This window comes from Pteronotus mesoamericanus, unplaced genomic scaffold, assembly GCF_021234165.1.
Source record: "Pteronotus mesoamericanus isolate MK-2021 breed Mesoamerican mustached bat unplaced genomic scaffold, CSHL_Meso_final contig_101, whole genome shotgun sequence".
NCBI lineage: Eukaryota > Metazoa > Chordata > Mammalia > Chiroptera > Mormoopidae > Pteronotus > Pteronotus mesoamericanus.
The window spans coordinates 26,137,987-26,150,807 of NW_026555001.1; the positions used below are offsets into that span (position 1 = coordinate 26,137,987).

Here is a 12,821-nt window from a genome sequence, read left to right on the forward strand (position 1 = left end):
ACACAAATCGTCCTACTGGCCCTGGTTATTGTTCTAACTCACACTGGGCTGCTCGGAAGAGAGACATTTTAGATCAAGCTCTCGTCTCCTGCATCTCCACAAAGTCCAGGGTCTCTGCGGCCTTCAGACCAAAGGAAATGGGTTCCCTGTCTCCATCAGAAGAGCCAGAATCCCTTGAGGACGCAGCCCCTCCCCTCGCTGTGGCTCCCAGACGCTCAGTCTCTATCTCACCCCGGCATGTGTGGCACTGCGGCCTGACGGCTCGGGGGACAGTCCTCCCCTCAGAGAGCACAGCCCCCTCGGCCTCTGCCCACCCGGGGAAGAACCGGCCTCCCCCCAGCACCGGCCGAGGTCGGCGCAGCCTGGTCTCCCGGGGAGCCCCATGGGCCTTGGATGGGTGGTCTGTGTGTTCAGACTGGGAGCCAGACAGGCCCACACAGGCGGCAGCTCTTGAGCAACAAGGATCCCTTCTGAGAACTGAAGGCCTTCCCAGCAGACAGCAGAGCGAGGACCCGTGGCCACACGGGCCGCAGCCCGTAGATCAGAGGGACTTTTCGGCGTGGACAGCGTCTGCGCTGCTAGGGCCCGGGCCCAACAGCAGCGCGCTTACTCAGCTTCGGCTGACATCAAGCGCATCTAAGCCCTTCCACGCCCAAGGCCCAGCTCAGGGCAAAGAGCGAACAAAAGTCAAAGGTGCCCCGGCAAAGCTGAGAGCCCGTACAGGGCTGAGGTCGCGGACGGGGAGAACACCAGGACCCAGGGAAGTGGCCGGCCAAGGTCAAGCAGCGCATTCCACAGCAGGCCAGGTCTGACCGCTCCCTGGCTGGCGGCGCTGGCCCTCCACACAGCCTGAGCTCCCGGGTGGGCCCAGGAGGAGTGACGCCCCACCTTCTGGGTCACACCGAGTTCCTCCAGTGGGTTCTGTCAGCCACCGGTTCCAGGGTCTGCAGAAGAGAAAGATGCCCCCACCCAAAGAACATCAGCCAAGCCTGAGCCAAACGATGTGGCGAAAGGTCGCTTGACCGCGGTCCTTTTCAGAGCTTGTACTGCGCCCTGGCATCCTTGACCTTTGCTGGCATTGGCCTGGGGCACAGAGCAAGCTTTGGAAGCTCACGGGGGCCCAACTTGCAGGAGGCCTAGAGATAATGAAGCGAACAAGCAAAGCCGAACTTCCTCCACCGGAGGAGGGAGGAGGCAGGGTCTCTTAGAGCCCAGGCCGTCTGGACTGGGGATATGACAGAATAGTAACACCGGATATCAAGTCACGCGAACGCTGAGTAGCGTGTAAGCACTTCGGTCACTAGTTGAATGTGAGCTTGAATCCTCAATCCCTAAAGGCCAGGTTTTTAGGCAGAAAAGTAGCTCTCCACCTTAAGTCAGCTCTTCCATCTGGGGACCTACAAGTCATCTGCCGGGGAATGGGATCAGCTGATCTTTTTAACCACATAATCTTTTTATTGGCATCAGCAAGAAATCTCTGTAACACACAGATTGCATTTGGGACGGTATTTTGCTAACTTTCAGGCTGCCCAGGTGTGTATTGGTCCTAAGAGGATCTGCCGGCTTACATTGCACCGGTTCGGGCCGGTGGGAGAAAGCCCCAAGCAAATGGCTCCTCCTCATGCTGAAGCCAGGAAAGGCCTGTGTGGGCGCAGGGACCCCCAGGGGCCTCGAGGGAAGCAGGCTCCTTGCCCATCCTGAGGCGCCCACAGCTAAGCCTGGCACCAAAGCTGCCAGGGCTGCACAACAGCCAGCCTCCGAGAGCAGGCGGGAGGACACAGGACACCCAAGCAGGACGCAGGCCGCAAGGCCAAGCTGTGGAAGGCCACCTGGGACCCCAGAGTCAAAGCACCCCACTCCAGGAGGCATGCAGGGCTGCGGGGAGGCAGGGGAGGCCCGAGGGCGGGGGTGGGGGGTGGGGAACGGAACAGTTGCTGTCTGGGTCGTGGGGATACAGTGAGCAAGCGCGAGGTGGTACTCGGGAAATCTGTCGTCGCCCGATCACTGTGCCCTGATGACCAGACCGAGGTCCCCCCTTCCCAAGGGACATGCGGGCACCACACTGAGCACACACACAGCAAACAACGCACGACCTACTCTTTAAACATTTCATTTTTTCCTTCAAACCTGCAAGGTAAGAAGGCACCATTATTCAAGCGCATTCACATCCAAAGCCAAGTTCAGATCAGGGAGCAAGAGCATTTCCAGGTGTCAATGGAAACAAGCAAATAAAAAGCTTTTTAAGGTTGACAGGAAGGGAAAACATACATGGATCTCTGTGTAACAAATTATATAAATGTTAAATACAGAATCTAACCTTGTTTTCAGTACCGATGCATGCACAGAGTCACAAGTTTAATTAAATGCAGATGTTTAAACACCTAATTCTAAAGCCTCCCAAGTCGCAAACTTTCCGTCTTGCACGTGCACTCGAATTCTCAGTACACAATTGATGGGCCAAAACATCTCTGGCCTAACTCTCTATTTGCTGGGCACAACTTAAGCTTTCAGTCGGGCTGCGTGGCTCAGCACAGCGGGGCATTCTGGGCCTCGTTTTACGGATGGGGGATAATTCAGTCGGGGGCCGCGGGCAGCCCGGCCTTTCCGCGCGGCCGAGCACGAGGCCGGCGGAGGACGCAGGGCGGGCCAGCCAACGGGGAGACCCCACTGAGCACACTCCACTTCACGTTTCCCACAGGGTTTTAGCTCCAGGGGAACACATGCGACAGGGGATGGTCACCTGGCCAAGGGGCCTGTCTTCCCAATGTCCCTGCTGCAGAGCTGACAGCAGGGTGCCTAGTGCCCGTCACGTCAGAACCTCCTGGGCTGGGGGAGGGGGCAGATCGTGTCATTTCAGTCACTGCTGTGTGGCCGCACCCAGTCACTGCATTTCAGTCACTGCAGTGCCGCGGACGGGCTGGGAGGACGGGGGCGACCTACCTCCGTTGGCCAGGAGGTTCTCCCGGACCTTCCCCTTGGCGTCCTCCATGACCTCCACCACGCTCTGGGCCATTCTCTTTATGAGGCTTTGGGAAGAGAACACAGGGAGGGTTAGAGTCGCACATGGCCCTCGGGAGACTCTCCAGCTCCGCTGGCGGGGAAAGGAGTGGGTGCCGCCCTTCAGAGGAATCATGTGGCAACGGAGAGGAAGAGGCTTGGACGGCTGGTGGCCTTTGAACCAGTATTTCCACTTCTGGGAAACGATAAAGGAAATAGGACAGATAGAAAAAGCTTTCTGAATAAAAAAGATGTTCTTCGCAGCGCTGTGACTGACAGTGAAGAACTGGAAACTGCTGGAAGGTTCTACAATAGGGGATTGTTTTAGTAAATAATGGCGCATGCAGCTGAGGGGTTATCAGGCAGCCTGTGTAAATAATGTTTGCAAAGAATTTCTAACATCGTGGAACGAGGCATGAATTATAATGCTACGTGGAAAACAAACATGAATCAAACTTGTACAGAAAGTACAGATACAACTACATGAGAATGTTCTTCCTATTTTAGTTATTTTCTACTGTAATCTGGTATCGCTTTTTAAAGATTTTACTTGTTTTTAGAGGTGGGGGAAAGGAGGGAGATGGAGAAGGATAGAAACATTGATGTGCAAGAGAAACATCGATCAGTTGCCTCTCACATGTCCCCAACAGGGGACCTGGTCCATAACCCAGGCATCTGCCCTTACCAGGAATTGAACCGGTGGCCTCTTGGTTTGTGGGACAATACCCAACCCACTGAGCCACACCAGTCAGGGCTGGTATCACTTTTATCATTAGAAAATCAAACATTTTTGGTTGCCAGGAAGTATGCTGAAGACTTCAGAGAGCACTTGGAGGTAGGACTTTACTCTGCATGCTCTGCCAATTACCAAGTGTATAACTCGGGCCAGATTTCTTTAATCTCTTTGAGCCTCAGCTCTCTTAGGTGTAAAATGTGGATTATTGCCATTTTTCAGGATTATTATAACTATTAATATAACTAATCAGGCACCAGACATGTAGTCACAAGGATGGTCTGCTCGTAGAAGCTGATCCATTAGAACTTCAGTTGGAACAATGCCAGACCAGGATCAAAGTCTAAAAGTTCTGAAGAGCCAAATCTTTGCCTCAGGCCCTCTCTCCGAATTCTCCCTGCTCCCAGGCAGGAGGCGGCGCTGGCGGGGAGGCCGGAGCAGGTCACTGATTTCCAAATGGAGAACAAGGTCTTCTGCTGCTGCAGACGCCCTGGCCGGGCTCACAGCCTGCAGGCCTGGGGCGAGGCAGGGAGGTGGGGAGGCTCCGGAAGGCCCCCCGTGAAGAAACAGAGGGAGGGCGAGAAGGGGGGAGGGAGGGAAGCCATTTGTTTCCTAGATGGGTCATATTTCCAAAAACTGAATGCTTCCACAGTGCACATGATTGAGGTTTTCTTTTGCTAACACCTACCACTCAATAGAGTCCACTCAGAGCCAAACATTCTGCCACCATCATCATGCCGTGTAATCATCACAAAAATCCTCGAAGGTGGCTATTACCCCAGAAGTCACACGAGCCAGAACTCGCGCCGGCCAAGCGGGCCGTACGGGGCTCGATTCACTCACATCGTGGCACCGCCATCCGTGGTCCTCTGTAAGAGCCCATCTACCCTAGAGGGGATGTGCCCGGGGTGGGGGGCATGGACGCTCCGGGCTCCTTGCTCCACAAGGGCTGCTTAAATGCTCTGGGGTCCTGTCGTCTTTCGGGAATAACTGAGCCGTCCCCTCCACGTCCGCGTTGGAAAGGAAAAGGAGCAGCACACGTTGGTTTAAGCCCTGGCGAGTCGGTCCGGGAGTCCACCAACCAAGCAGCCGGGTCACCGTGCCCAACGCTCACGGGCCAGGCCCGGCGCGCACGACGCGACCAGCAGCCCTGCCAAGTGCGACCAGCGGCCGCCCCAGGGATGGACGGGCACAGGCCGGAGCAGGCGGCTCCCGAGTGGAACTGCGGATGGCTGAGAACAGTTCCTATACAAACAGCTTTCAAAGTGTCCACAGGAAGTGCAACTTTAGGAGCTAATCAAAAAGGCGGACAGAGATTTATGCATTAATCGGGATGTTCATGACAACAGAAGAAAGCAGGTGTTTATTACTTTAAAAAATAAAATGAGAGAAGGTCTCCCCCCATTAAAAAAAAACAAACAAACAACTTAACATTACTTTACAGTCCTGCCTAGGACATGTGACTACAGTCACATCTGCCTCCCCAGAGGCATCACACGGGTCCCAGACACAAGGGCTTTTAGAGACCGAGCAGACATGGGGGCCTGCAGAGGCCACGGGGCTCCTTGGGGGCTACGACAGGGCCTCGGTGTTTTCTGCCTCGATTTTAGAGTAATAAATTGGATGTAATAACATAGTATTTTCCCATACAACCTCTCCTCATTTAAATTCCTTGCCTGTTTACCCTAAGAGAGTTTTGTTTTGTTCTGTTTTGTTTTAGAAGAAAGCAACAGACGGTTCAGGCAAACATTTTCTCCAGCCGCAGGGGCAGCTGGGACATCCTTGGGGCCTTCCAGCCAAACTACAGGACATCACACCTGGTAATTCCCCATCAATACACATTTTGTGGCAAATTTGCAGGGACTGTGTTTCCTTTCTTGGCTCATCTTAAAACGCTCCCGCCTTCCACTTGCTTGCAATGTCCAAGATAGGCAAACACAGAGAGCAGTGGCCGATGGCCCCGGGGTGGGGGTGGGGAGCGGGAGGTGACCGCTGACGGGCGCAGGCTTTCTTTTCTATGACAGACAGTGACACGGTTCTGAAATTAGAAGCGGGGGGGGGGGGGGGCGCACTGCTTTGTAAACACGCTGGAGAGGTATGAATGGGAGACGTCAAAGGGTGACTATTACACTGGGTGAATTGTATCTCAAATGAAGAAACATGTCCTGGCCCTTCTCTCGGCTTTAGGGTGGAGGCCCAGCCTGCAGGACAATGTCAAAGTCTGTAGTCTAGCCCATTAGGCCGGGTGACACGCCTTCTGCCAAGTCCCTTGGTCTGTTCCCCCTTCTCCATCGCCGCCCTAGTTCCAGTCGCTGTGAGTCCGTCCAAGCCCATCCCTGGTCACTGTCCCAGACAGATCCCGCCATCTTTCCCCAGGTTTCCTCCAAAGTGTCCTGTTGGCTTCCCCGCCCTCCCGGTGGGGCCTCCTCCCGCCCATCCCCCCACGGCAGCCGGATGGGTCCCTAAAAATGCGCCTCTTCGCATGCCGCTGTGCTGTTTCAACCACATTGGTAGTTTCCCAGGGCGTTCAAATAGATGTTCTAACTCCTTAGAACGGTTTAGGAGCAGTATCCCGGCCTGCCTGGCTTCCTCTTCCCCTACCCCCTCACCCCGCCCTTGCAGTCCCAGGACCCCCTGGACTATCCTGAGCTACCTGGATGCCACTCACCCTGTATGACAGCCCATGGATCCCCTCCTAGGGGCAACTCGCCCCTAACAAACACAACAGCTCTGGATAACACCCCGCTCAATACTCGCTGCTTCTCGCACTCAACAAAAACACAGTGAGCACCCTGGCCAGGTGGCTCAGTTGGTTGGAGCATCGTCCTGTACACCAAAAGGTTGAGGGTTCGATTCCCAGTCAGGGTGCATACCTAGGCTGGGGGTTCTATCCCCCCTGGGGGTGTGTACAGGAGTCAACCAATCAATGTTTCTCTCACATCAATGTTTCTCTCTCCCTCTCCCTTTTCTGAAGTCAATAGACATATCCTCAGGTGAGGACACATACACACACACGCACAATGATTATCTATTTCACACCAGGCAACATGCTGGGGAGACCGGGGCCAGCAAACCGACCCCAGCCGCTGCCCTCGTGGGGCTCCCAGGGGGATCCTCCCTCCACACGTCAGCTGTTGCTGTCAGAGTGCTGGGTTCCCCCCGAGTGCCCCACGGAACAAACAGGCCTCTGAGAAAGGTGGGAGTCGTGTGATCACCAGCCCCTGCGAAAACGCAGTGGCTCCTGGACCACCTGGCGGCCCGGAGGCGTGGGCGGGACGGGAGCCCCGTGGCGGGAAATGGGCCCCAGCCCAGTGCTGCTGACCATGCCCAGGTCGCCACGATCCACCGTCTCCACTCCCTACCTCATCTCCCAGAACGTGAACTTCTCAAAGAATGGACAGTTCCTTAAAAAAAAAAAAAATCAGCGTTTCCTATGACTACAACACAGCACTCCATGCAGCCGCTATGTCAAGCTTCGTCCCTGGCCCGGGGCCAGGCCCTGGGACCCATGCTCCAGAGGGTGCCAGCCTCGCCCCCCTGTAAGCCACCTGCCTCCCATAGGCCCAGAGACCAATCCCAAGACTGGAGGGTTGAGGCGGACGTGAGAGCTGACGCTCCAGGCGCCCAGGACCCGAACCGCCTCAACAGGTCGGCACCTACCCAAGAGAAATGAAAACCTACGTCAGTGCAGAGGCTGCCCCCGAATGTCTATGACAGCTTCGCTTCTCATCGCCCCAAGCGAGGAACCATCGCAATGTCACCCAGTAGGTGAACGGATAAACCAACGGTGGCTTTGTCCGGAAAGTGGAACACTACGCAGCAGTGAAAAATGACCTAAAGTGTGGGTAAGCCTCAAATACTGATCCGGCAAGGGGAACAGGCCAAAAAAGAAGCGTACGCACTACGCCATTCCATTTAGGGAAGAGTTCTGAAAATGCAAGCGACCTCGTAGTGACAGAAAGCCAATCAGCGCTGAATAAGGTGCAGGGAGAAACTGACTCCAAAGGGGCACAAGGGACCTTTTGGGGGTAATGAGCACGTGAGTGGTCTTGACTGTGGTGACGGTTCCGTGTACCTACGGGGCGGGGCAGAGGCGGGTTTGCAGTTGTGAGTACGCAAGAATTCATCATTGTATTATTGTCCCTGCGAATAACTGTAACCCTACATTGCCCCACCCTCTATGTCAAAACTCATCAACCAAATTTACCCTTTAAAATTTGCCATCTATTGGATGTTATTGACGTGGGAATAAAGGCATCTTTTAAAAAGCCTATACTACACAGAGGTAGCATTTCATACTTGAGAGGTTCATTAAAAAAAAACAAAAACATCCAAATTGACAACACACTTCATTAGAAAAATTACAGGGAAATGGGGACTCTCTCCTTCATTGCTGGCAGAAAAGCAATTCGGTCCACCCAGAGATACCTGGTGTCATTTATCGAAATTACAAAGGCATGTGGACCCCTGGGCCCAGCACGTGTGTTCTAAGAATTCATCCTGCAGATACACCTTCTTATTCAGCACGTGCAAAGGGACAATGCAGGTGCAAGACCGTGGGTGACAGGCCCCGGCCTCGTGAGGGCGACAGCCAGCGTCCACCCCCGGGGCTGCCCCGTGCGCCGGGGGCTTCCCTCACATGCTCAGCCAGGCAGCCGGAAAGCTCGCTACAGACGGACGGGGGAAACCTCCCCGGAGACGCCGGTCAATGAAAAAGAAGCGTGATGCTCAGTAGCACGTGTGGGTTGCTACTCTGTGTTTAATACGGGAAAATACAAAAGCATATACTGGAATTGCCTGTGTTTGCCCAAAGCGGTACCAGAAATGTATCCAAGCAACTAAGTGGGGGCCAGGAGGGTAGGATGGGGAGAGGGCGTAAGGGGGGCTTCTCACAGTCCAGCCTTTCTTGCCTTGTTCCGATCTTTGATGCATGTGAACGGATGAGCTGTTCAGAAAGGAAAAAGGCTTCGTGGTGAGCTTGGTCACATGCATTTAGAATCCCTGGTCTTGGGATCAGCTTCTTAGAAGTGCGCTAGGATTAAACGGGATGCGTCTGTGTAAAGTGCTGTGAATGACAGCTGTGCCTCAGGGTCCCCACCTCCCCTGGCCCCGCGGAAGAGGCCGCCCCGCAGAGCCTGCGCCGGACGGACGCAATCAGCGCCCCTGGAAGTGGGGCCCCAGCACCCGTGCTTCTTTTCAAGCGCCCAGGAGCCCGGGCAGGTGCTGAAAGTGGGGGCCCTAAACTGTGACAGGCGGATGTGTTTTCAGCAAATATTGCTTCAGCACCTGAGTGAGCCGGGCCCTGCTCTCGGAGCAGGGCTTGGAGATACGGTCCCTGTGTTCTCGGGGTTTATACTCTGCAAGAGGCGGACAAAGACAAACAAGACATGTTTTGAGTTGTGGCATGTAGAACGCAGAGAACCGCAACAGGGTGCCCCAGAGGGACCACCAGGCTGGCTCGTCGGGAGAGGCCTCTGGAGGAGGTGACGTTTAAACTGAGATGGGGTGACAAGAAGGAGCCCGCCCTGCTGGGGGGTGGGGGGTGCCATTTCAGACTAGGGGTGTGCACAGCGCAGGGCAGGAGGGAGCCTGGGGGTGGGACGTGAGCAGCGCAGTGGCCGTGAGGGGGGACACCAGCACTGGGGGGGGGCACCTGGAAGTGGCGCCCAAGCACTGAGGGCCCAGGAGCCTGGGTCAAGCACGCACACTTTACATGGAGGGCATCGAGAGGTCACTGGAAAGACGGGAGCAAGAAAGTCACGTGATACCTTTTTATTTTTAAAAGAACTTTGGCTGATCTGTGGAGAGCGGAGAAGAGAAAGCAAGAAGATGGGTTAGGAGTTCGGTGCAAAAATGAGAGGAACGAGATGAAGCTGGCGTGGAGGAAGGCGGAGTGCCGGCAAGTGGGCCAATACGAGGCAGGTTTTGGACCTGGAGCCCACTGGGCTTGGTCCTTCCTGGAGCCTCAAGTGGACGGTCAGGGAGAAGGTGCCACTCTGTTGGCATGAGCACCAGGTGCGCAGGCCCGGGGGGCCTGTGCCGAGGTGAAAAGGCCACGTAAAGGAGCATGTGCCCACGTGGGCTGTCTGTTGGGGACGGTATCACCTGAGGGCACGAAGCCATGCAAAAAAGGATCGTCTAAAGGTGCCCTCGCCCTGGCCAATGTGGCTTGGTGGTTTGGGTGTCGTCCCGTAAAACAAAGGTCACCAGCTCAATTTCTGGTCAGGGCACGTGCCTGGGTTGTGGGCCAAGTCTTCAGTTAGGGCTTGTACAAGAGGCGACTGACTGACGTTTCTTTCCTTCTCTTTCTCCCTCCCTCCCCCTCTCTCCAAAAATAAATAAATATAAATAAAATCTTTCAGGTTGCCCCTTCGGCTCTTGCAAACGACCGTCTGAGTGGCTGCCACCCAATGAGGGTGTCACAAGCAGACAGAGTACGGGGGAGCGTGATGGGCTGAGGTCCGGAAGGCGGAGGAACCGTGGGTTCCAGAAGCTGGCCGGAGTCTCCCTAAAATGGATATGCCTCAGATGAAATTTAATCTCTTAGGAATTACTTTGTGAATTTCACAATGTTGCCTCAGGCCGGCCCTTACCCAAGTGGCCGGCCGACATTCTTTCCCTCCCGCTGGCTGGACTTCTGGGCTGGTGAGGGCTGCTCGGAACTATGGGGGGGGCAGGGGGGAGGGGCAGGGGGTCTGTGAGGTACGGAGCCACCTAAGGCAAAGCGCCTGGAGGGAGCGGTGACGGCTGGGCACGCTGGGCAGACGCTAACAGCCCGTGGCCCATGGAGAGGAGCAGGTGGACAGGGTTAAGGCTTGACATGCATCAGCCACGTGACCCTGCCCAGCTGTGGGACCCAACAGTGTGAATGTGTGTGTTCTCCTCTCTAACATGGGACTGTTCCATCCACACACTGGGCTGTAGCCAAGATGTCACGAGCAAATGCAGGAAGAGAAAACACCTGGTAGAGTGCTGGCACCCAAGGTGCAATGCATAAACAGCAGCTCCCACCCAGGGACTGGACGGCCCCCGGGGGTGTGGGCTCAAGACAGAAAGCAATACAACAGAGGCGCTAGAGGACACCAGGTGGCCGCCCTCAGCGGAGGTGCGGCTGTCACAGAGCTTGACACACCGAGTAGTAACAGCGAAGGGCACCAAGTGAAAAAACGGGTCCAGCAGAGAGGAAACCAGGGATCGCGTCAGCCCCGCAGACACAGCAATGCCGCACCATGGAGCCCGGAGCCGGCGCCCCTCCAGGTACTGCGGTCGCTTAGAAACAGCAGCACTGCGGTAGGTCACACGGAAAACCTCCGATTGCCGACGGGGAGCCCGCATCTACTTCATTCTCCAGCAACAGAGCAAGAGAACTAGACATGAAAAACAAAACCCAAAACAACCTTCCGGACATTTTTTTACAAATTGAAATTCCGCATGTCACACGTTATATACGGCTCAGAGAGAAGGGCATTGCTGTGAGCGTGACAGAAGGAAACAGAAAAGGAAATACAGGGACTAAGCATGTAGTTCGGTTTCACAGAGAGGAGCAAGAAGATAAACCCAAACAAAGCAAGAGGGGAAAAAATGGGGATAAATGGAGAAACAAAAATTAGGAATAAGAAGAATGATAAAAACTCACTTTAAAAACTTGAGAAAAATCTGCTTCCCTTGAACATAGGGTGAAATAGATAAACCACCGCGTAGCCTAATCAAAGAAAACGAAACACCTCCAAGAAAGATAAATTAGCAGACACATCATAGAAGTCACACAAATACAGGTTGATAAACCTTGAAAATAATTTGGAGAAGTTGATAAAATGGATTATGGTCAGGAAAATGAAACTGACCAAAACCCATACTCCTCTTTCCCCTAAAAGAAAACGAAGAGACCAACAACAGTGGACAATTTTGTGACTAGAAACTCCTCCTAGGAGTAGAGCAAACTCAACATGTCACAGTGACAGATCTTAACCCTTCCACAGACTATCCTGTCACCCTCTAGAGAGGCTGTTCTCAGTCACGACGCAAGGACCAGCACCTGGGGACTCGCAGAACACAGATTCCCAGGCCCCAACTGAGACCACCCACCTAATCAGGAGTTCCGGAGGTGGGGCCCAGTAATCTATGTTTTAGCAAATATTCCCGGTGGTCCTGATGCACAGTATGGTTTGAAAGCCACTGATATATTTATGTTTTTATTAAAGATTTTATTTATTTTTAGAGAGAAGGTAAGGGAGGGAAAAAGAGAGGTAGAGAAACATCAGCGTGAGAGAGGAACGTCAAAGGTTGCCTCTCATATGTGCCCTGGCCAGGGACCCAACCTGCAACCCTGGCATGTGTGCCGACGGAGAATCCAACCCGTGACCTTTCGTTGTGCTAGACAACGTCCAACCAACCGAGCCACACCGGCCAGGGCCAGACCAAGCTTAACACTGCGGTTAAGGATGAGCACTCCAGAGGCAGGCACCCGGCCTCTCACCTCAGCTCCATCGGTCACCACACATCCCTGGAGCCCACAAGGTAAGCCCTCGATAAACGTGGACCAGCAGGTTACAGCGATGACGTGACAATGTTGGCGTTGTCATTTATGCATACAGATACAAAATTTTTAAATATTAGCAAGTAAAGTTCAACATTCCAAGAAGGGTGTCTCCTTGGAATGCAAGGATGGCTCAGTAATTACATTAATTAATAACTATACCACATTAAAGAAAAAATAAAACATAACACCAATTTATTACATGCCACAAAAGGAATTTGAAAAATATGCAATGCTCATTGTTATTTTCTTTTTGTACCTTTTTATACCACACTAAGACAAACTCTTAGAAAAACAGAAACAGATACTGCCTTAGCATAATAATATACACTTTAAAACAAGAGCCAAAATGATATGTAATGGAGAGACACTAGAAATATTCAAATGAAAGGAAGGAACAAGACTAAGATGTTCACTATCATCACTGACAAACTAAATGTTTTTCTGGAATACTAGCCGCCAATAAAATTAAGCAAGAGAAAGAAAGAAGGGAAAATAGGGAGAGCTAATTATTTGCAGACAATACAATCAAGAAAACTTTAGACGATAAGCTGA

The 12,821-nt window shown here is 53.5% G+C and overlaps 1 protein-coding gene across 1 annotated transcript in view; it reads right to left on the minus strand.

Annotated features, from left to right (window-relative positions):
* The window catches only part of ATP6V1C2 (ATPase H+ transporting V1 subunit C2), a 40,287-nt gene that overhangs the window by 18,428 nt on the left and 9,038 nt on the right, over nt 1–12,821 (minus strand). The window contains exon 4 of the mRNA XM_054569674.1: nt 2,941–3,026. Within this exon, the coding sequence (XP_054425649.1) occupies nt 2,941–3,026 (86 nt within the window). The remainder of the gene's footprint in view (nt 1–2,940; nt 3,027–12,821) is intronic.